Genomic DNA, 25796 nt, shown 5'->3' on the forward strand with positions numbered 1-25796 from the left:
GAGAAAGAGAGTATATATATATATATATATATATATATATATATATATATATATATATATGGCTAATGAGATTGGTATGTGTTTATTGACATTAATTAGGTTTTGGTTTCTTCCTCAATAAGAGTGAGAGGAAGATGAAGATAGGGAAATGAAAGGTAGGCTAATTGGGGGGAGTTCTTACCTATAAATAAATAAATTAATTAATTAATATATATATATATAGATATATATATATATATATTCAGGGGAGGCTAAATAATTTTGTGGTATGCATGGAATAAAATAATGCAAGACGTTAGAAAGTCTAATCATTGGCCGTCGTATTCTGATTCTTGTGAAACCGTGATATTGGTGGATCAAGTAGCAAGAAGAGGATTATGTACCGGCAAACTAAAAAATTCGAAAATAACTAATTTGAGTTTAATAGTATTTGTCATGTGTATATCAAGAATGCCAAGCGCGCCATATAATGATTCAAAAACTGCCTGCTTCAGAACTAGCATTACGCTTAGATAGAGTCTAGCTGGTATTCTTTCTAGACTTTTAGCAGTGTTGGAATTTTTATTCTCCACAATGGTATTAACATCACTGAAAAAAGGGGAAAAAAACCCTTAAATAAGAAAATGTATTGAATGATCAATTTATCAAGTAGTTGCAATTTTAGAGTTTGAACAACTATTTGTTCGCTCACGGAACCCTAGGCTTCTTGAGTTCTTGCGTGTGTTTCAAGCTAGCGGCCGAAACCAACAGGGGTCCTTACTCCTTTTCAACGCCATCTTGTTGAGAACCCTTCCTGGATTTTGATCAAATTTGGTTAGTCTAGGAACATCTCATTTGATTATCTAACCTAAACAAGAGAATTAAATTACCAACTTTTACAGGCCATATATATCTTTGCTGAAGGTATAGAGGTTCTGTTACTTCTGTACATACATGGATTGAGGCTTCAGTACGTGTTGAGACTTCCAGATTTTAGCCCTCTCTACTAGTATCCACAAGAGGTCTAAACCTTATAACACTCAAATGTGTGTGCACCATATTGAGCAGACCATAGGAATTCCCAACCACAATTTTACCGACTAAAAAAAGTTTTTTCCTCGAATATATTCCTTCTTAAATTTTTTTTTTTTTGAAGCTGATGTTGAGATTCTGAATCCTTCATTTTAAAGATGGTATACATAGCAACAAACTAGGTAATTATTAACTAGTTTTTAGTTTTAAGAATGACTTAGGAGGTGGTCCTAACTTTTACGCTTCATTTTCTTTATATATATATATATATATATATATATATATATTAAGCATGCCAACTCTAATCTGGAGGTCCTTTCATCATCTAAACATCTACCCACAAGAACCATCTATCTATTATAATAAGATCAGATAACTCTTGCTTCTTCAATTGTTATTGGGGTCTCTTTCAGGCCAAGTTGACCAATAATTAGTATATGGGCACATATGGACCAAAAATTCAAGACGTATGACGAATATAGCCTAATCATCAAAACAAAAACATAGCATGCAATTAAGGTAAGATAAATTAAGTTAATTATATAATCTCTGATTGAGTTATTGTAAAATAAGCACCTGAAAAATGATTGTACTAATTATAGCTACCAACCCAAAGCCAGGTTGTTTCTGAGGATTAAACCCCACAGATATTGGAGCAGCTAGCTTAGTGGCTAGCTATCTCAAATTCTCAGGTTTTTAATTTTATTTTTTAATATTTTTTAATTTGGATACGATTGAAAAGACTATAGAATTAAATCTAGAAGGCTCTAGGGCATCCTGAGTTTACAAAATCAAATCATAAGGCTCGAGAGGCCTCCAAAGGGAATGCTAATAGTCCACGAGGAGCCATTAATTGGGATGGTTAAGACCTACAACTGTTGAAGTATCTGCCACAAAGTTTGCTTCCCTACAAATATGCTTAAAAGAGATAACTTCGAATCTGTTGGCAATGGCTTGAATGTCTTGGATGATTTTGATCAAACGCCAGGGTGGCTTAGGGGTCATCATTTGGTCCTTCGGCCCTAAGCCCGCCCGGCCCATAGGGCCGAAGCCCTACCCGGCCCTTGCATTAGGGCGGGCCGACCCGACCCTTTCTCAAATAGGGTAGGGTAAGGACCATGCAATTGAAACCCGGCCCGGCCCTTCGGCCCTACCCGTTTGAGCCCATTAGGGCCAAGCCCGGCCCGGCCCTCTAGGCCCGCCCGTTTAAGCCCTAATATTTTCTATTTTTTCTATTTTAAAAATAAATTTCTCTTTTTTCTATAGCATACAACTTATCTCTTTTTTGATAATTGATTTCCTAAGCTTTATTTTCTTTAATTCTTGTTTCCTTTGTTAAATAAAAATTAATTTATAGATTTAGAGAGATAGTTAATTAAATATAATCTCATTAACTAATATTTATAAATGTTATAACTTATAAGTTAATCTCTATATATATATATATATATATATATATAATATGATCAATAAAAAACAATGAGTCCTATATTGCATATATGACCATGGAGCCACATTTTAAGGAAAAAAGAATAATGTATATATTTCTTTTTGTTAAACAAATTAAAGCCCTTTTAGGCCCATTTCGGCCCTATTTGGAAGGCCGGCCCTACCCGGCCCTTTTGGCCCTAGTGACTCGGGCTTTTCGGGCGGGTAAGGGTTAGCATATTTAAGCCTCGGCCCTACCCTACCTGGCCCTAAATTTTGTTGACTTTGACTAAGCCCGGCCCGGCCCTACCCTAAGCCCTAAAATTTAGGGTAGGGCCGGCCCTAGCCCGGCCCATGATGACCCCTAGGGTGGCTGTATGACTTTGTTAACAGCCTTAATGACAAGTTTTGAGTCTCCTTCCACCGCGATTCTATTGTGTCCTTGTTCCAAGGCACAAAAGAGACCATCTCGAAGAGCTAGAGCTTCGGCTTAAGGAATTGTAGTAATACCAATTCTTTTGGACTCCGCTACAAAGAGGTCTGCCATGAATATCACGTACAACAAAACTGCCAGCAGCAGAGGATCCGTTAACAGATCCATCAAAATTTAGTTTAACTGTACCAGCAGATCAAGGGGAGTTTCCACCTAATGGTGATTGAGAGGTTTTGAGGAGCTCCATCTGCATGAATAGTTAAAACCTTGGAAGAGGTGAGTAATGCAGCAGAAGCTGCTACCACAGAGCGTGGATTTGGGTTTCCATTTCTAAACACTTTGTCATTTCTGGCTTTCCAAATTTGCCAGCAAGAAATGATCACTTTTGCAAAGAGATTGTTATCATAGTGACTAGAAAGAAAGAAAGAGCTCTTGGAAAACTTTAATATAGCCCTCATTCCTGTCTAAGGATGCAGGCATACTTGACAATTGCCATACTTCAATTCTCAAGTTCATATATAGCTCCTTAACGTACTTAGTGCATAGTAAGAAAAAGGGCTTCTTATTCTTCTTTCTGCCTTTTATTTTTCATTTCTATTCTCGTTTCCATCAAGGTGATACTACAGTTAAATCTCTATAAATCAATAGCCTTCGGACTTATTAATTTAACGAATATTAAATAATTGGCTAAATACTGTTTAGTACCCTGTAGTATGGGCCAAACATCGATTCAGTACCTCGACTTTCAATGTCATCAAAAACACCCCCCACAATATCATATATACGTCCAATAGGTCCCTCCGATTCAATTCCGTCAATTTCAAACATTAAGTGTTGACATGACATTTCTAACTCATCAAAGTGGGGCCTACACAAAAGTGAAATTCTCAAACAGACCCTGGTCAAAATAAATTCCAGATTTTAAGGTTGGGGAGACTCGAACCCCTCCCCAACACATGCAAATAAAAGCCCCAACCACCAGACCACTTGCTTATTATTTGTATATTACAAACAAAAATAACATATATCTGTATAATAGGTTTTTTTTTTTTTTTCAAAAAAAAACACTTTGTCCACTCATTGCATACCCAGAAAAAATTGAAGTCCAAGAAATCAAGTTTTTTGAATGGGGCTGATCAAAAATTGCATGAGCATGTTCTAGCTTCCCGCATTTAACATAACATATCAATAAGGGAGCTCGAAACAACCTCATCATCTTCAAAACCCATTTTAATCCCAACTCCATGTATCTGCTTCCCCTCCACAAGTGCAAAAGCACTCGAACAGGCAACAAGAGCATTAGAGAGGGTATAATTCAACTGCCTTACACCCGCCACAAGCATCCGGAAAAACATCATCACAACCTGCATTCCAAGAAACATCATTCGATCGGGTTTTCAATCTCATCAAACACTCTCCTCGCATCACTCATAACCCCACACTTCCCATATATATCCACAAGCGAACTCCCGAAAATCACATTCCCGCCAAAACCGTACTCAACAACAAGACCATGAACCTACCTTGTAACCCAAAACTCCAAAACCGTAGCACATGAGCCAAGAACACTAGCCAAAGTAATCTCAGTCGACAAAAAACCGGCCCTATTCATATCCAAAAACGAAACCAAAGCATCCTCAGGAAACCCACTTTGGGAATATGCCTTGATCATGGCGTTCCAAGACCCATCGTCTCTCTGTATCATTTCGTTGAACAGCTCCTGCGCATCTCCCAAGGAACCACATTTCGTGTAGGTCTCGATGGCGCGGTTGAGGAGGAATATGGGCGGGGTGGGAGAGAAGGTGACGAGATGGAACTAGACTTTGCGGGCCTCGAGAATAGCGTGGGAGGAGGAGTAGAGGTGGAAGAGATGGTCGTAGAGGGAGAAGTGGAAGCGGAATGGGGAAGAGAAGAGGATGGACGGCTTTTCGGAGATGGCCAGAAGTGAGGTGAATGGGCCGGATTAAGGCCCATTTGCCCTTGAAGGTTTGGAAGAGCAGGATTTCTGAGGAGAGGGAAGTGAGGAGGTGGCTGGAGAGGCAGATGGGGTCATTGGTTTCTAGGTCTTTCATGGCGGAAGAGGAAGAAGAAGAGGAGAGGAGGAGAGAGGTGGGTGAAGAAGGATGATGACAAAGTGTTTATTTAAAAAAAAAACAAAAAAAAACCCATTATACATATGTTATTTTTGTTTGCAATATACAAGTACTAAGCAAGTGGTTTGGTGGTTGGGGCTTTCATTTGCATGTGTTGGGGAGGGGTTTGAGTCTCCCCAACCTCAAAATCTGGAATTTATTTTGGATTTTTCCATATTCGGTTTACCAGGGTCTGTTTGGAAATTTCACTTCCATGTGGACCCCACTTTGATGAGTTGGAAATACCATGTCAGCACTTAACTGAAATTGACGGAATTGAGTCATAGGGACCTATTGGACGAGAATATGATATTGTGGGGGTGTTTTTGATGAAATTGAAAGTCGAGAGACTAAATCGATGTTTGGCCAATATCACAGGGTACTAAACAGTATTTAGCCTTTAAATAATTTATAAATTAATAACTTACTAATTTATCATAGTATTCTTTATTTTCTTAAATATTGTAGTATTCTTTATTTTTTTAAATATTGTTGTATTTTGTTTAATGTGTTATGTTGACTGATAAGCAGATAACTGAGAGCATCATGGAAAATGATCAAGATGATGAAGTTGAAGATGATATATAGTTCTACTATGGAGTCTGTTTCGTGAAAGGAAGCTCTCAAAGCAGTGATGACATTGAATAATTTTTTGTTGTAGCATGAGAAAACAACACCACTACTTCTTACCAATTTCAATAAGAAACAAATAACGATTGAGTCATTCTTTATGAAGACCTTATAATTGAATCATAAACACTATTGACACATTTACTTGTCTGGAATGTAAATGAAAATGAAGAGAATGATTACAATGTATGAGATTTCTAATGTTTACTAACATATATAGGTATGAGAATGATTGTAATGTATGAGATTCCTGTGTTTACTAAAAAGGTATTCATGAGTCACAAAACCGCTTAGTTACCCCCACTAATTACATTGGCAAACATACTAGAGCTCTAACTGGTTTGGGCCTTTCACCCAGGGGCTTGGTTCACAATTTGGTCACCAAGGTCACATTAAAACCACAGTCACACCAGAGACCAAAACATTGAAGGAGGTCACACTAGACCCAAAAAATGTCCCCAAAAAAATTCAATAATTGTCATTTCCCCAACTCAAAACAGGTCTTATACCCACATAAGTAAGATCACCACAATAGTCTCAAAACTCACTCAATTAAATAATCGAACACAATAAAAAAATTGTATTATTTACAATAATCGGTTTCACAATTTAAAACCAATATAAAAGACTGCTTCAAAAAATTGTTTCCACAACTCGATACCAATCCCAAAACAATATAGAAATAATTTTTAAAATATTATTTTTACACCTCAATAACAATCACAAAATAAATAACCTCACTTATATAATTTACAAACAAGAGAGGATGAGGGCTACATTTGGTTTTCTTGGTGGCGTCAGGGCAAACTTAGCTAGTAGAGGTGCTTTGCTTCCTCCCTCTGGCTTCTTGGGATGAAGACAGCTTTGGGTGGCGTACGTGGTCTCTAGTCGTGGGGAATGGTTTTCCTTTTTCTTTTTTCTGTGACGCTCTGTGGTAGCATTGATGGTGACTTCTCGCCGACTGGGCGAGAGTAGGTGGAGGTAGTGGTCCTAGCGCCTAATCTCGATAAGGAGGCGGTAGGCAATAATTGGATGATCTCTGGTTGCCGAAAAGAGTGGTGGTTAGACCATCCGGGTTGAGGGTCGAGAGACCCTGGTTCGGGTGTGTCACGCCCCGAATTTCAAACACAATAATAATACAATTACATCAAATACAGAGCACCAGGCGTGATGGTTTGGACACCAATACTAAATAGCTGTGAAATTTTTCCTTTAAATAAGGCAACCAACCGATGTCCCTACAATGTAAATACAGACTCGATCTTTAGAGTCACATATTACATTAAGCAAAGTTTACAAATTAAACTGAAACATCAATTCAATAAGTAACTGCACACACTATGCTCATTACACAGCGGAAGACTAATAAGTGCGTAGCACAATTAGGTGATAAACCTACCACTGCAACAGTAAGAAAAATCTACGGCTTCAATCATGCTCACCCTAACCTGCAGGGTAAACCCCTACACCATGGAATAGTGCACTGGGTTGCAAACACAAATCCGGTAAGCTTTTGCAAGCTTGTATAAGTAAACTCAAAAACCAGCAATAGAAACAACATGCTTAAGTTCTCTCAACCGAACAGTCAGTAAGCATATATCGCAGCATCAACTATTAATTTCTCAAAATTCAATAGCATGCATCAACAAGTCCGCTTGTGACAAAATCTATATGCTTAAACGTCAAATCAACATTCAACTTCAAGTAATGTTTGAAATCATTTTCACGCTCGAAAGCGAATCACAAAATCATATAATCCGTGATAAATCCACTCAAATCTACTTGAGAAAGCAACTCATGCATTGTTTTCTTTTCCAAAGTTCAATACCCTTTTCTCGAAGAAAACACGTGTCACTCTGTGACAAATCATATTAATTGAAGTCTCAACAATTCAAATATGAAGTCAAAGTCCCTCATGGACAATAAAAGAAAGACTACTCTCAAGACTCTCTTTTAAAACACGTACTCGTGAGTCGCAGTTACCCCCACGAAGTACCTTGGTAGACAAACTAGAGCTCTAACTAATTGTAACCACTCGCCTGACCAAAGGTGTGGTTCCCAATAACATGCCTTTGTCACCATCTGTGACATCTGAACAGACCCATCTGGTCTTCAGACCCCGATCTCCACAGATCAAAACATTTTAAAGAAGTCGCGTTCGACTTAAAAATGTTACACCGATTACGATGACTATCTGTGACCTAATCCCAGTCACCATCTATGACTCAATCTCGATCACCATCTGTGACAAAGATTAAAACATTAAGCGAGTCACACTGGACCCAAAATGTTCTATAAATCTACTCAAAGATTTCCCAATCTTGCTCACCATCTGTGATGAGATTAAAACATTAAGTGAGTCGCACTGAACCCAAAATGTTACACCAATCTCAATATTTTTCAAAACAATTGAAATCATCATTTCTAAAATATATTGTTTCCTGAAAAGTCACATCTCAAAACAATAACGTCAACAAAATCATGCATATTGTTTTCATCACATATCACAAGAACATATATATTTCACGTAAATATACACACACACACACACACGTAGTCATTCACTCAGAAATGCCACTAACTATAGTTTGCAGTTAACTAAATAGCTCCCAAAATAATAAAGGTAACTCCGTTTGTAAGTAAATGAACATTGTGAGAATACTCACCTCGAAATTCCTGTTGTGTCTTCTATACAGAACAAAGCAATATAACCTCAAAAGATCCGTCCAAGAATACTTCGTCAAGTACCTAATCACATACGGTCTCAACTTAGTACACAAATCACAAGCGATTAAAGTCTGAAACTCCCGTTTTGAACTAAAATCCCCATAAGTAACTCCAATCAAGGCGAAACTTCCCGAGACCACCCCAAAGTCTCCGGAACACTTCTACGATCGCTATATCAAAACCAAAAGTCGATCGGACAATCGAATCCACACAAATTGAAAATTGAACGGTTCGAAACCGTAAAAATCATAACATATTCAAACGATCTCCAAAAATTGAGTATTAGATATCGAAACGCTCATATCGACGAGTAGATGATATATAAAACCAGAAACTGTCCCTTACATGGCTGGAACGCCGCCACAGGCGGTGGCGCACTGCCACTAGCCGAACTCAAAATCACAACAATCAAGCCATCCAGAAATGTTCATCATGAAGAGTAGAGCAACTTTCATACCTGGAGCTAAGCCTAGATCGTCCTAGATCACGCTTGCAAGATCGATCAATCTCTACTGTCTGATCATGCTCTAGATTCGTTGTGCACTGCTGATTTTCAAACCTTGATCTTTCACTCCACATGCAAAATCGTTCGTCAAGGCGGGTTTGTGGATGATCAAGAGGAGGAGGAGATTCCAAAACCGAGAAGGATTGGCCGAGGAGTGGCCGGAATCTGGAAGAACCGGTCCCATCCTGAACGGCTTGGCTTTGGTCGCTCCGATCTCCACTTTCTGGTGAACCACCGTGCAAACCACCACCACAAGGCGATGCGTGAGGCTGGTCTGAGTTGGTTTTGGCTTGTCCCGTCGCTGGAGGTGGCCGGAGGAGAGAGAACGAGTCGGGTCAGGTAGGCCGAAACTTGTCGGGTCTGGGCTGCGCGAAGGAGAGAGAACGAAGAGAATTTGGGGGAGGAAAATGGATAAAAGGGAAATTCTAGGATTTATGAAAAAATCTACAATTTTCTCCTATTTATAGAAATTTTCCAAATTTTCAAACGCACATAACTTTCTCATACGAACTCTGATTTCTGTGTTCCATATGTCCACGAACTCGTATCGACGCGCTCTACTACTTTCGTGAAAGAAGTTTTTAGAGAAAACCAACATATAAAAATTCAACCTTTGCGCCCTCCCTAAAACCATACTTTTCGAATAAAATTTCGTCCGAAACACTTTTACTCCATCCACAAACCACGAAATCGTCCAATAAACACTAATCAAATTTCTGAAAATCCTCAGAAAATAATAACGAATTTCTGGGGTATTACAGGGTGTGAGCGAGTTCGACGTCAGAGGTCATGTTGCTGGTGCGATCTTTGCGGTGGTGGAATCCGACGGAGGATGTGACGCGGGTGAAACCAAAAGGGTTGCTAATGGAGGCAGTTGCACGAAGGTTGGTGCCTATATGCTTGGGTGTCCCTAGCAAAACCAGCTGCGGGGTTTGGTTTCAACCCTTGTTAGGGATTTGGAATGCCCCAACGGCGGCGTTGGAGGCTTCCACAGGGGTGGCGACACTGCAAGTGATGGCGGCGGTGACCTGATGATAGATTGGGTGCCCAGATTGTATAGTGGCTAGATGTGGGCTCATCCCTGGGCCTGGGTTGCAAGCTTTGTTAGGGTTTAAGAATTGGTTTTAGGTTTGATTTTTATGCTTGGACTTCGGCTGTAGTGTTTATTGTTATTTTTTATTTTGTCATGATGGATGGGGGGTCTGTGACCTCTCTGCTTGCTTAGAAGAAATGTCGCAGGCTAGCCCCCAGTTCCTGTGCCATTTAATATTCATAGGTTTCTGTAAGGGCATTTTTGGCTGGGCTTAACAGCTTGAAAAGATGGGAGTACTTAGGTAATGATTTTTCTGTCAACCCCACTGAAGTGAATCGTTATGTGTAATTCTTGTTGAATTATAAAAGACCTGACATTCTTTAAAAAAAAAAAAGAACAATCACATACATATTTCTCTCAAATATGAAAAGTCAACATACAATTATTTCTTTTTCCAACTCATTTGTTTTCTTCAGAAAATCAAATCACAAAATAATAGTATGATGATCATAATCACAAAACATACTGTTTCTACCTCATAACACAATTGCACTAATACACACACACACACGTAGTCATCTTCTCAGGAATGCCACTAATATCAACTATAGTTCACTATTTATATAAACTGAAAAGCCTTTTAATTGAAACTCAATTTTGACTTTCCCATGGACTGTTGAGGAACAAGTCCATATATTTCAAAATCAATATTTATTTTCAATAAATATAAATTCATATGCTAACAATCAACGATCAAATAAACCACAGTCAGTCAACAATCAAACAATAAGGTGAACTCTGTTCATTACCAGAATAACATGAGTTTACTCAATTCTAAATCATGATGCGTCTTCACACACAGAATGAGATAAAGCACAAAACCACAAATACTGCTCCAAACAACTTAGTCAAGCACTTAAGGAAATTAAGGTCTCAACTTAGTACACAATGAGTCAATGAATAACGAAAGCGTTTAAAGTTTGAAACGTACACTTGTACTAAAAACCAAAAGCTTATGTCCTATGCTAAAACGACTTGAAATAGTTGGTGACCCTATGGTAAAAAAAAAAAAATTTAAATAGCTTTTATGTAATTGACCCTTTTTATATTTATATATTTTTCTTTGTTATACAGAAGTATGCTTGTAGAAGAAGAGATTGAAAGATTGGAATTGAATAGTCTGCAGATTCCAATACATATAAACTGCTAAGGGATTTGGGAACTGAAAAACCTGAAAAAAAAAAACAAAAAAAATCGAACGGAAATATGTCAGTTCGGGTTTTTGTTGACCCCAACTTCACAATTTAACAAGCTCCACCCAAATGTAACAAACTCCATCTAATTACAGGCCTTGTTTGTCACTGTACGACCTGACCCTTGTGCAGCCCTAACCAAGCTTGAACCCAAAAGCCCAATCCAAACCTAGAATGGGCTCTCAATCGAAGAGGTAAACGCAGATGCGCGTACGCGTCTCCAACCCAAATAGAGAAAGAGCACGAAACCTTCATGAATGTCCTAACAAACACTGCAATCCCAGGGTCTATAAATACCCTCACCTCCCCCTTCCTATTATCTTAATATTCAACATCTCTCTCAGCTCTCTCTCACCCAAAACCATCCCACCCTCCAAATTTTACAATAAGGAAATGTCCGATGCGTATTGCTCCGACTGCAAGCGCCAGACGGAGGTGGTGTTCGATCACTCCGCCGGCGACACCGTCTGCTCCGAGTGCGGCCTGGTCCTCGAGTCCCATTCCATCGACGAGACGTCCGAGTGGCGAACCTTCGCCAACGAGTCCGGCGATAACGACCCCGTCCGTGTCGGTGGCCCCACCAACCCGCTCTTGGCCGATGGCGGATTGTCCACCGTCATCGCCAAGCCCAATGGAGCTTCCGGCGAGTTCCTCTCTTCGTCTTTGGGCAGGTGGCAGAACCGCGGCTCCAATCCGGATCGGGGCTTGATACTCGCCTTCAAAACCATCGCTACCATGTCCGATAGGTAACGAGCTCTCTTTTCCCTTATTGAATTGGAATTTTTAGGGTTTGTTTGAGAGTTTTGGAGTTGGATCGGCTGGTTCTATGTGAAGCTGATTCGGGATGATGGGAGACTAGGAATCATAATTCAAGGTTGTGGAATTGGAAGGAGGCTGGTTGAGGCTAATTTTAGGTTTCCCAAACTTGATGGAAATGAAGCATATCCCTAGGACAATTTATTGGCTTTGAAATGATAATGTCAATAGTGCCAATATCTCAACTCGCAGTCTGTTTGATCCTTCTACTTCCAATAATCACTTGGGGTTGGGTTTAAAATTTCAATGTCTAATCCCAGAATTTTGGATTGGTAATAAAGATGAGGGAAAAAGTTCTCATTTCCGTCTGGTTATATATGTGGACAAGGACCGTAGTTTTAGTGGAACTAAATGCCCTGTAGGTAACTGAACATAGTATTTACTCCTGTGCAAATATATATGGCGTTCACAGTCGAAATAAAAATGTTCGACTTTCAAATTTTGGCATGGCAACCAATGGAGGATATTACTATGTGAAATTGTATTGTGATCTTTGCTTTTCGTGGGTTTCTTATGCTTAATTTATTTCTGTGATGGTGATAGTAGTTATCTATGGATCTCACTTACTACAAGATTCAAATGTACGTCATAACTTTTGAGTAAATGTAGAAGCTCCTAGGTTCTAGTGCACAATTCCGATCAAGGAGTGGTATATAACTCAAGTTTGGCTACTGCACTCCAGTTATAGTCTACTCAGCATTGACCAGATTGTGATTGTCAAGTTTTTCTTAATTCTGCATCTAAATGCCCAAACCACTTTGCATGCTTTCCTTTCCCTTGCTTAATGGGCTATTTGATTTTTACTTTAGTTGACACATGTACAACCTTGCAACTAAATAATTAAGTTTTGAGTTCCAGCTTGACTGATAATTTGAGTCTGATTCAGAAGTATGATAGTAGGATCATCCAGATATTACACTTTTGATATCAGTTACTATGATTTTTATTATTTCATGTGTGAAATTCTCACTTCTTCCCTTTCGTAATGAGTGATGTGTGGAGAGTACTAAGGGTTTGAATATTTTCCTTTTATGCTACATTTGTTTAAAAATGAGACTGTAAGCTACTACAGAGAAAAATACCTGATGTGATAACATTGTGTTTCAGGTTGGGCCTTGTTGCAACCATCAAGGTATGCTATTTGATCACTAATAGCTGCTTCTTTATGGGATCATCAATGATTCTAGTAGATTTATCTGCCTATACACTTTTTAAATAATTTTCCTATACCGTGTATAGCATATGATTTTGGCAAGTCCTAATTAATTTGGATGCATGTATGGTTTGAAATAAAATAATTTGTTGTTTCTGGTTCTATCGAGTGTTTTAGTTTTGTTTTACGGGCTTCTTGTAATCTCTTGTACTGTGATCCTTTCTTATAACAAAATTTGTGGTTCTTCAAAAAAGTAAAGAAATTTGTTCATGATTGTCGTTTGTGATTGTGAGTGACATAGGACTTTCATATTATAAAACAATATATCAAAGTCATTCTGAATGAGTGACGGAAGCGTATTGTCTGTTTTTCAGTATCCATATGATATATGAAATCTTGTTCTGAAAATTTTCATAGTAGCAGAACTTAGTTTAGTACTGTACATTTTTATTTCACCTATGCATATTGATCATAGTAGTGCCGAAATGTTCAAAAGAGTTTGTGTCCCTGAGAAGAATTTGGTTTGAGCTCCCCAATACAGTTTTCGGCCACAATTTTTGAAGCAGATGGTATTAAATGGGAAATAGTTGGCTAATAGTATATGGGCAAAAGAGTGGACAATCAATAGACCATTTATCTTTTCACTCTTGCTTCCTGTGGCAGATTTAGTTTGAGAAGGATATTTGGCTTGTGAAGGAAACATAAGAGTCAAGTGGAATGGGTTTCCTTAACAGTTGATTTCAGTTTTTTAAAGTTGGGGGATGGTAGAACTTGTATGGACACATGTGCTATAAGGAGTATGAGAACAAGTTGAATTCATTTTACTTGTTGCTTATGCCCTTTTGCATCATCTGTTTCTTGTTGTTGGTAGCTGTACAAGCAAAATATTTTAACTAGAGCCTATAAATCGCATGGTCATTTCTCAATACATAACTGTTGAAGTTAAATGTTTAGGTTTATCACTTATCTTGCTTATTAGTTTTTGTTTAATGATTTGAGTGTTAATCATACCTAATTTTACTTTTATGATTGATATGAAGGATCGAGCTAATGAGATATATAAGAGGGTGGAAGATCAAAAGTCTAGTAGAGGAAGAAATCAGGATGCATTATTGGCTGCTTGCCTATACATTGCTTGTCGACAAGAAGACAAGCCCCGCACTGTAAAGGGTACAGCTTATGATTTTTTTTTAACATCTGGATGCTTCCTGAATTATCTTTCCCTTTGTGTATAAGCTTCCCTGAACCTGTGGATTTCAATTAGAAATTTGCTCCGTTGCCAATGGAGCCACAAAGAAAGAAATTGGCCGAGCAAAAGAATACATAGTGAAACAGCTGGGATTGGAGAAGGGTCAGTCAGTGGAGATGGGAACAATACATGCCGGGGACTTTATGGTGAGAACTGTTTTCTTTCTCGCTTGAATCCTTTTTTGATTTCAAGTAGAAAATAACCCTTGAATCTGACTTACCTGCATATAGAGCTAGAATTAATAGTAGTTAATTTTTCTCTATGTTTTATGTTGCCACTGACTTAATATCAACTTGCAGAGGCGTTTCTGTTCCAACCTTGGTATGAATAATCAAGCGGTCAAAGCTGCTCAAGAAGCTGTGCAGAAGTCGGAAGAATTTGATATAAGGTAGTTCTTGTTTGTACGGATTATGAGGAAAATAGTCTTTAATTTCAGTACTAACCATTTCCTTGATAAGAAACCAAAAAAGACGAAAAAAATAATATTTCGTAGCAGTTCGGTTATTGTGAATAGCAGTAGCATATTCACATAGGTTCATGGTTCATTATACCAAATGTCATGTTCTACCACAAATGTTTTGCTTTTGTTCATTAATAATAAAGAACATGTTATGTATATCTTATGATTTTTTTTCAGTACTTTTAGGAAGAGGAACAATGAGGCGTCATAATGATTGGTTGGAACAAGTACCAAAGAAAATAAGAAATGATGTTCTGTATTTCTGTTTCAACTATAAAAACTGCCCTTCACGACTTAAGAAATGGTGAATCTATCATATTTGGCTATTTTTCGGTTGAACTCGACAATCTGCCATAAAGTATATTTACTGATAAGGTTAAAGATTCTAATAGTTTGAGATTTTTATACATTTTCTGTATGACCCTATCAATTTTGACTCGTCCCCTGAGATTTGATGAGAATTATGGTTTATTTTATCGTTTTCCTGCACTTTATTTGCTTTTTTCTTGGACCATATGGAGCCAAGGTTTGAGTGTAAAGTTTTTCAGATTGGCATATGACTTGTGCTCTTCATGTTGGCTACTAACTATGGCATTATGTTTTCAGGAGGAGCCCTATATCAATAGCAGCAGCTGTTATATATATTATAACTCAACTTTCAGATGATAAGAAGCCTTTAAAAGGTTCAATATTGTTTTTCCTTTGGTCTATGATCTATATGCTGCATTATTTATATGTACAGGTCATGTTCATGCAATCTCAATATGCACCAACATATCTTCATAACATGTGCTGAACTTGAGCGATGGCTAATGTGTGCAGATATCTCACTCGCTACTGGAGTAGCAGAAGGAACTATCAGAAACTCATACAAAGACCTTTATCCTCATGTATCTAAGATAATACCCAACTGGTATGCCAAGGAGGAGGATCTGAAGAACCTTTGCAGCCCTTGAAATGTTGGCAAGCGGATTACTCGAGAATTGAATTGCATTGGAGCGTTTTTCTTGGTTGTGCTAAACTCGGATGTATGAACAACGCACAAGGCTTAAATTTCATTGAGGATTTTTTTTTTGCTTTCTCATAGTAAATTAATGTTAAACGAAAGACTGAACCGAGTTGAATGCTCGAACTAGGATAAATATGTATTCAAGTCTTTAATTTTATTTTTATTTTTTATTTCAAGCAGGTGATACTTTCAGTTTTACCAATAATAGGACCGAGGCAATTTTTGTCTTCTACTAAGTCTGGACTCTACCACTGTAACAAAAGTGCCCGGGCATCTTTCTTCCTAAACCCCAAATCTTTTGGGAAAAGATATTGCCAAGTAATAAGAAGCTCACTGGTTGAGGCAGGGTTTATATCAGGTCACTTCTTCCTGACGTTACAGAGGTGACCAAAAATACGAGGAAAAATAATTTCAGTGAGCACCGTCGACTTTGGTGAACAATCCCACCGTAAGCTTACTAAATTTCAATTATTATTTTTTCTTCTTCTTTTGATAGGATGAATATAAAATTGAGGGACTTAAAACTCCCAATGAATTGTCTCACCTATCAACTTAGGCTTATTTTTGAGAATGAGTAGTGTCCCATTAGAAATTGTTCAACACCATCCAATATAAGTTATCCACAGATTTAGCTTAAAAATTCACCATACGTGCTGAGATATGTGAGTATTGTCCCACATTGAGAAATGAGACCCTGCAATATAGTATATAAGGAAATCAGGATATTGCTTCACGCAAAACCCTTCTTGTTGATTCTTTACTGGCCCAACATTCTCCTTTTTTTCTTTTTCCCTACTCCCCAGATTTTGACCAACAATTTGGCGCCCTGGCCCAATTGTTGAAAGCTGCATTTTACTCCTTTATGCATATGGCCCAACCCATTGATACTGATTCGATCTCTCACCTCTCTGGTGAGCATAGGTTTGGTTTCTTTGGAGGCTCCTTCTCCTACTTTGTCTGTTGTTCGAATTTTCGTACATGATACTGCTTTACCGGTTAATAAAAGGGCCTGATTGTTTCTCACTTTTACTAGAAGAACGTGAAGAACCCTGTTGGGAGTAAAAATAAATGAAGAAGGTCCGGTCTGGACAAGCCATGCTCCTAAGCATTAGCAGTGGGGACTCATAATTTGGACTCAAATTTGGGTCCAAATTGACTGGAATAGTGATTTGAGTCCATCTGAATAGTGTTCAAATTGACTTATTTTTATTAGGTGCTGCAGTAGTGCAAGACTTATTTTTGGACTCATATTTTAGACTCTATTTGTTTTACTCATATTTAAGTCCAAAACACAAATATTTCCGTTGTAGAACATACTCATATTTGACTATTTGAGTCTTTTATTTTATGTTTGTTTATAATTTTTGGATATATATATATATATATTTATATTTATATTTATATTTAACCTAATTTAAGTTCAAAAAACTTATACAAATAAAAAGTATTTATCAAGCTTCAAACATAAAACTCATTAAAATTAATTTATTACTATATAACTAAAATGAGGTAAAAGTTAATAATGGCTAAACAATGACTGAATTTGTTTCTAAATTGACGATTGAATTAAAAAAATTTGACTGTCAGATTGTAAAAACAAACAAATCTTGTCCTTTTATTTTAATAGAAAAAACAACTCTATAGTTATTTGAAGCATGCAAAATGTGGTCCCCACGTGTAATTTGATTTGAATCTTGCAATTGGTAATTTGCTTGGCACGTGGTGGGTCCCATAATTTTTTTAGTCCAAATTGATTTGGGTCCTTCCTTGGATCAAATCTGATCCAAAATATAGGTCTCAGGGACATTTGAGTCTCTTTTATTCCGACCCACTACAACTCAGTTCCTACACTTTTGGACTCAAATTTTGATTTTAGACCCAAATTTAGGTCCCCATTGCTGATGTTCTAAAAATATGAAGATCAATGAGTGCAAGAAGAAGTTTACAGTTGTTGTATGATAGCATAGGTATAGTGGTGTCTGATCATGAATGACTTGTTTGCTTTTTGTCACGATCTTGCATTATTCTTAGGGTCCTTAACTCATAATTCCAATTCTGGGGAAAATTTTCTCCAACAACCAAAAAAAATCAAAAACAAAAAGAAAGTTCGCCATCAACCCATTTAACCTAAAAATTAAACAAAAACATTGGAAAATAAAAATAAAAAAACTTTTGAGAGAAAAAATAGAGACTCTTATTGAGAAAATCTTATCTAAGTACAACTTAGAGGTAAAAAACGGGCAGAATTAGACTTTTGATACATTTCCCTTTGTTCTTATATTGACTTGTTGGCTATCTAAAATGTGTGTTTACTCAAGTTGTGAACATATATGGTCAAATATAATCTAGTTAATTGATGTGGTTGAATCCTATATGCTTATCAATGGATCTCGACATCCATAACCATGAGAAGGCAAAAAGAAGAAGGGGGGTCGGCGACTCACAGTGAATCTTTTTGTACATGCCCAAATCTTTTTCACTTTGAGCATTTAGGCTTTCTTTTGAACCAAAGACATCACTGTGGTATTTTCTACAAATCTTACACTCTGACTGAGAAGAATTACTAATGCAATCATTATTCTTTACTATGGTATTAGTCTTCCTATTCCTTCCCATTTTTGTCCTTTTTCTTTCTAGTTCTTTTTAAACTTGGAAAAGCAATTTCTGTCTTAATTATACCACTCTGATTCTCTCTTGAAACAATGGTAAAAAAATTGAAAAGCACTCTCTGTTTCATTCTCATCCTATGTTTCTAATCTCTGGTCAAAAGTTTTGAGAGATCTTTTAAAAGCTTTTTCACTCAAGGTCTCCATATCTTTTGTTTCTTCAATGATTGCAACTATCGATTCATACTTTTTAATTAAACCTAGAAGAATCTCCTGAACTATCATTTTCTCTGCTATTACTTCACTATAGGATTTCATTTGATTCACAATAAAGCTAACCCTAGTCAAATAATCTTTAAGCAATTCATCCTTAGTCATTCGAGTATATTCAAAATCCCTTTTTAAAGACTAAAGTTTTACTTCTCTAACCTTTGTTGTACCTTTGTATTCTTCTTGCAATGTTTTCTAAGTAGCGTTTGCTGTCTCCTCATTTGAGATGGGAAAATAATCTCATCAGTCACTGCACCTTGAATGGTTGAATCACAGCGAGAGCTTTAGCATCCCTATTAATGTTACTCTTCAAAATCAATTTCTTGACTACGGTAAGAGTCTCTATATCTATTCGACAAGACTTCAAAGATCATGTGAGATGAAAATTATACTACTCTTGATCCTCCAGAAGTCGTAGTTCTCATTGTTGAAGATTGGAGTAAGTATATCACCACTGCTACTTGTGTCCGCCACGATTTTGATGAAATTGATTCTAGGGTTTCATTATTTGAAATCTCCCTAATTGAATCACAGTACACCCCAAACTCTTGGATCAAATTAGTGCTCTAATACCATGTTGAAATTTAGCTCTACTTTATCGATCACATGCACTCACACAAATTCACAACAACAAATATGATTATCATAATAGCAAATCGATCACTGCAGTGATAGCAGATGAAAAGAGGCAGAGAGAATGAAGGAGTTGTGCTCACACTATAGCTACGACCTATTTTCCTTAATCATTGAACAACTAATTTGTGAGACTTATTATTCTCAAAAAAAAAAAAATTATGAGATGTTGTCAACACTAAAGATTATCAGAGCCAAACATGTGGCATATAATCTGACCATACAAAATCTATTGCAGCAAATTTCAAACATGTGGCATATAATCTGACCATACAAAATCTATTGCAGACTTGCAGTAAATTTCAAGAGTGTACGTAATTTTGACAATCTCAACATAGACCCTGAAAATTCACATATCAAACACCAATAGAGAAAGTCTCAGATAGACGATATCTCCTTCAATGAAAAGTCCACATCCCTCATTATCTAGAGGACCCTCTACTTCTCCACCAACAGTTCACAAATGCACCTAACCCGCGCTTGACCATAGTTCACTAAGGCCAGCCATGAAGCAATCTGGTCCGATATAGATCAGATCGATCTTAAGAAATCAAACGGGCAACTACACACACATCGTTGTCCCCATCCTCAGCGACGCCATCATCATCAACTAGGTCCACCACCGGAGTACCGAACCTCATGGATAACACTGTAGCCAAGCTCTGGGTAACGTCCTCAACGCAGCGCGCCTTAGTTGACATGCAGCTAGGATTGAGTAGAGAGAGAGATCGAGTTGCTAGCTTTCATAGATAAAAGTCAAAAATCGTTCCTAATCTCTATAATACTACATCTGGATCGTCATATCACGAAGCATAACGTACAATTCGTGGTACTCTTTTCTTTGTTACTAGGCAAAAATTATAACTACGTACTTAGACTATTAAGTATAAACACCTGGATTTTTATTAGTTTCGACTTGTCAATAATGAAAGCTCTCTGCAGATAAAATGAAAACAATAACAAGTATTATTGTTGATCGAAATATTATATCTCTTTTTTCACCTACTTCATCTTATCTGATCTTGATTCTCACGCATATATCCTAATGACTATGAACACAGTATCTGTAAACCTGAATATGTAGCTTATCGATCCCATTGCCACAGCTTACAGACCCAATTGTGGGATTGATCGACCTATAGTGATCGATGAATACGCAAGCTCACTACTAGCAAAATAACAATACACACGGATTTACTGTAGTTAAAAGCCACAGAAATCCATGTGAAATAGAAATACTAACAGAAATCCGTGTGAACTGAGCATAGTCGGGCCCACAATAATTTATACAATAACAATATCAACGGAAATCCGTGTGCATAAACAACAGTCACAGATATCTGTATAAAAACAAAAACATTTTCACACTGATATCTGTGTGAAAATCAATTCACACTGATTTCTGTACGTATTATAAATTAGTTTATTTCGAAATAATTAATTTTTTATGTTATGTGAATTATGGAGGGACGGATTTCCGTTACAATAAGTATTTGATACAGATATCTGTGTGAAAAGAACATAATTGAGCTCTACAGTGATTTATACAATAACAATATCGACGGAAATCCGTGTGAATAAACAATAGTAACAGATGTCTGTGTAAATGATAAAATATTTTTACACGGATATCTGTGTACAGATCAATTCACACTGATTTCTGTGTGAAAATCCGAAATTAGTTTATTTCGGGATCATTAATTTTGTTTGTTATGTGAATTACGGACGGACAGATTTCCGTTATAATAAGTATTTGATACAGATTTCTGTGTGCAATGAGTAATACACACAGATGTCCGTGTGAAATGTTGACACAGATATCCGTGTGAAAAGAACAATGAGCTACAGAATTCCGTGTGAAAAAGGAGACTACACACAGAAATCCGTGTGAATAAACAACAGTAACTGATGTCTGTGTAAAAACTAAAACCTTTTCACACGGATATCCGTGTCCAATGAACAATTAGTTACAAAATTCTGTGTGAAAAAGTATATATGTATATAAGGTTAACCACTTATTTGATATTGAAAGAACGGCGGATTGAGTTAATTTTTTTACACCGTACCTATTAATACACTATAAATAAATGAGTAATGTCAAATTTATCAATTTTTTATTTTTATTTTTTGGATTGCACAAAATTCTTATATGTCTACTAATGTGGTATAACTAGTTTATTAGTTATAAACTTATAATGAAAAGTATATCTTCTATAAGCAACAATGCGCAGGAAATAGACTTTATCAAAATCGACCGTAGGATGTTATCATGATAAGAATAAATGGTTGTGTTCAAAATTTCAGCTATTTTCGTCGTCGTTTGGGTTTCGATCTAGTAGGTCAACCCTAAACCTTAAATACTACATAAAACTAATATGCTCATCACCGCTCACTCGTAACTTATTTTTTCGATCTGTCAGCTCTCATACTCTCATGAATATCAGGTATACCAAATAATGTAAAAATTTTGAAAAGTTTATCCCTCGTGGTTTTACTCCCCTTAGAGAAGTATAGGTGTATATAAGGTTAACCACTTTATTTGATATTTAAAGAACGGCGGATTGAGTTAATTTTTTTACACCATACCTATGCTATAAATAGATGGGTAATTTCAAATTTATCAATTTTCAATTTTTATCACATGTATGGCACAAAATTCATATATGTCTACTAATGTGGTATAAGTTATAACTAGTTTATTAGTTATAATGAAAAGTATACATTCCATAAGCAACAATGCGTAGGAAATAGACTTTATCAAAATCGACCGTAGGATGTTATCATGATAAGAATAAATGGTTGTGTTCAAAATTTCAGCTATTTTCGTCGTCGTTTGGGTTTCGATCTAGTAGGTCAACCCTAAACTTTAAATACCACATAAAACTAATATGCTCATAACCTCTCACTCGTAACTTATTTTTTTGATCTGTAAACTCTTATGCTCTCATGGGTAGAAGCTATATCAACGAATGTAAAAATTTCTGAAATTTTATCTCCTCAAGGGTCGGCTCCCCTTAGGGAAGTAGAAGCGTTTAAAGGGTTGGCCGGTTTTTGGTACAGACATCTGTGTGAAATAAGTAATACACACGGATATCTGTGTGAAATTTTAACACAGAAATCCATGTGAAAAGAACAATGAGCTACAGAATTCCGTGTGAAAAAGGAGACTACACACAGAAATCCGTGTGAATAAACAACAGTAACTGATGTCTGTGTAAAAACTAAAACCTTTTCACACGGATATCCGTGTGAAAAGAACAATTAGCTACAAAATTCCATGTGAAAAAGTATATGTGTATATAAGGTTAACCACTTATTTGATATTGAAAGAACGACGGATTGAGTTAATTTTTTTACACCGTACCTATTAATACGCTATAAATAGATGAGTAATGTCAAATTTATCAATTTTTTATTTTTATTTTTTGGATTGCACAAAATTCATATATGTCTACTAATGTGGTATAACTAGTTTATTAGTTATAATGAAAAGTATACCTTCCATAAGCAACAATGCGTAGGAAATAGACTTTATCAAAATCGACCGTAGGATGTTATCATGATAAGAATAAATGGTTGTGTTCAAAATTTCAGTTATTTTCGTCGTCGTTTGGGTTTCGATCTAGTAGGTCAACCCTAAACCTTAAATACTACATAAAACTAATATGCTCATCACCGCTCACTCGTATCTTATTTTTTTGATCTGTAAACTCTCATGCTCTCATGGGTAGAAGGTATATCAACTAATGTAAAAATTTCTGAAATTTTATCTCCTCAAGGGTCGGCTCCCCTTAGGGAAGTAGAAGTGTTTAAAGGGTTGACCGGTTATTGGTACAGACATCTGTGTGAAATGAGTAATACACATGGATATCTGTGTGAAATGTTAACACGGAAATCCGTGTGAAAAGAACCATTAGCTACAGAATTCCGTGTGAAAAACTCTATTAGCTACAAAATTCCGTTATAATAAGTGTTTAATACAGAATTATCTGTGAAATGAGCAACACACGAATATCTGTGTGAAATGTAGACACTGATATCTGTGTGAAAAGAAAAATTAGCTACTAAATTCCGTGTGAAAAAAATAGAATACAGATAGAATTCCGTGTAAACAATAATTAACATGACAGTTATATATTACCGAGATAAATACACACGAAAATCAGTGGTAAATATATATGTATCTCTCACGGATTTTCGTGGTAAATTTTTTCCCGCTCACTTTTTTGGAACAAATTCAATTTCCCTCCCCTAGTAGTATTATACACGGATTTCCGTGGATTTATTCCCGCTCAATATTTGGATATTCCCACGGATTACTGTGGGTTCTGTTGTAAATATTTAAATAACAATAGATGATAGCTATTGGGTTACCGAGGTAAATTCACACGGATATCTGTAGTAAATGCAAATGTATTTCACACGGATTTCCGTGTGAAATACTATAAACACACAGATTTCCGAGCATAATGCTGCTTAACCAAAATATAAAGCCTCCTCCGAATTCTCTCATGTCTCCATCTCTCTCTCATCTCCTCCACCCACTGCTCTCCCTCTCTCTCATATCCCAGCTCCTCTTCTCTGCCTCCCTCTCTCTCATCTTCAAATTTTTTTGGTTTAATGGAGGACAGAGGAACTACATATGTTTTCTCTCTCCTTCGACACCCACTTCCGGTCACCACCGTGACTCACCTCCACCATCACCGACCTCCGACGAGTTTAACGCAGCCTCCTTGAGTCCCTGCAACAACCCACGCACCGACTCTGCTCACTTCCATTGTCAAGCACCGCCTCCCTCCTTGAGCTCCATGAATCCACACCGATTCCAGAAGACTATGGTGCTGTAATTGAGTCGAGTGAAAATGGCTCTGATGAAGGTGTTGCCATTTTGTTGCTTCTACGTATTGATTGCCCACCTTTGTTTTGATAAGTAGCACATAGTTAACCTGTAGGGTTCTTGGTTTGCTTCTAGTTAACCGGTTGTATAATATATTGAAACATATGATCATATTTTCCCCAGGTGGTTCATGGGATGAAGAGAACTGGCGATCTCAGTATGGTCAGGTCGTTCAAGATGCAGAAGTGTCAATCCCGGAGTCTTCACTGATAAGTTTATGGGACTAGGAAATGGTCACAAAGCTAAGAAATGATGGCAAATGTGAGGTACCAAGGCTAAGGCTTGTTGGGAGGTTAGCGAAGCCAATCCCAGCATAATTTTTTTTTTTTAACATGCTGTCACTATTACACATTGAAATCAGTGTGAGTTAAGAGTAAAGGAATTTCACATGGAAATCCGTGTCAATAGTTATAAGTTTTGACACAAAAATCAGTGTGAATTATATCCCGCACAGAAATCCGTGTGAAATACAGTTTACACATTTGACACAGAAATCCGTGTGAAATAGAGTTGTTCACACGGATTGCGTTCCATTCTGGTAATTTATATTTATGGAATTATAGTGGGGCCCACGTTAGTATTTCACACAGACAACATAATCCGTGTGAGATGAGTACATATTTGACACAGAAATCCGTGTGAAATAGAGTTGTTCACACGGATTGCGTTTCATTCCGGTAATTTATATTTATGGAAAGATAGTGGGGCCCACGTTAATATTTCACACGGACAACATAATCCGTGTGAGATGAGCATTACCCCCCCTCCAAACAGCACGGTAACACCAATCTGTGCGTGTACTGTGTGTAAAAACTATCACACACTGAAATCTGTGTGAGAAAGTCTTATTACCCACAGATTAAAATCCGTGGGTAATTGTTGTTTTGCTAGTAGTGGCTGCAGTTGAAAGCTATGAGCTGTATATAGTGACATGCCTGTCGACTGAAAACAACTCTTGGGAGTTGGAATAGCCGGTAATTGATCAATCAATTGTGTACGTACAGATGCATGCTGCAGCATGCAATATGATCAAGTGGAGTCTGCGTAGGGCACAGTATTAATTATCAATGAAAAATTAATTATATGGGCCGGCATAGGATAAGGATCATCAGAATATGCATGTGTCTGTATCTTCCAAACATATAAATAGGTTTGGTCTCTTTCTGTGTGTGTGTACACACACGTTTTACATGCAAGATCATCAAGATTGAATTGTCTGGATGAGATGGCGTACGAATCAACTCCTGATCAAACCAAAGAATCTACTGATGCTTTAATTAAAGGCTATCGTAATGACAAAGAAATCACATGTTTCGGTAAATTTTGACTCATCTGCTTACTTGGTTGTCGTAGGGTCTAGGCTTAAAAGGCCGGCGACGCTTTATTTATTTATTTGATATATTATTATTTCCACCTGAACTCATGCTCTTTCTCCTCCTACTATCATTAGCTTGCTTATTATTTCCATCGAGTGCTCCGGTATTCACACCGATCATGGATTCGTATTCTTACGATCTCAACAAATTTCAAATTTTTAAACATGTTAAGAAA

At 37.0% G+C, this 25796-nt stretch overlaps 1 protein-coding gene across 2 annotated transcripts; it reads left to right on the forward strand.

Annotated features, from left to right (window-relative positions):
• Positions 1–11467: 11467 nt before the first annotated feature.
• On the forward strand, positions 11468–16382 carry LOC112192319 (transcription initiation factor IIB). Of its 2 annotated transcripts, XR_005808320.1 has the most exons (8): positions 11468–11898; positions 13076–13100; positions 14162–14291; positions 14386–14516; positions 14670–14758; positions 15437–15513; positions 15653–15858; positions 16020–16382. XR_005808320.1 is itself a non-coding variant. In XM_024331982.2 (7 exons), exons 1-7 carry the CDS (start codon positions 11546–11548, stop codon positions 15784–15786), a joined length of 939 nt encoding a protein of 312 aa, XP_024187750.1. In that variant the 5' UTR covers positions 11468–11545; the 3' UTR covers positions 15787–16015. The 2 variants fall into 2 exon arrangements, 1 of the variants encoding a protein (XP_024187750.1); XM_024331982.2 differs by lacking the exon at positions 16020–16382 and having other exon boundaries at positions 15653–16015.
• The last annotated feature ends 9414 nt before the right edge of the window (positions 16383–25796 follow it).

This window comes from Rosa chinensis, chromosome 3, assembly GCF_002994745.2.
Source record: "Rosa chinensis cultivar Old Blush chromosome 3, RchiOBHm-V2, whole genome shotgun sequence".
Lineage (NCBI taxonomy): Eukaryota > Viridiplantae > Streptophyta > Magnoliopsida > Rosales > Rosaceae > Rosa > Rosa chinensis.

Bases quoted from the DNA above. Each gene is read 5' to 3' on its own strand.
- LOC112192319 (XM_024331982.2), top strand. From the start codon at position 11,546: ATGTCCGATGCGTATTGCTCCGACTGCAAGCGCCAGACGGAGGTGGTG. The intron at 14,292-14,385 runs GTACAGCTTATG...GATTTCAATTAG, and splicing joins CAAGCCCCGCACTGTAAAGG to AAATTTGCTCCGTTGCCAAT. The intron at 14,517-14,669 runs GTGAGAACTGTT...ATCAACTTGCAG, and splicing joins TACATGCCGGGGACTTTATG to AGGCGTTTCTGTTCCAACCT.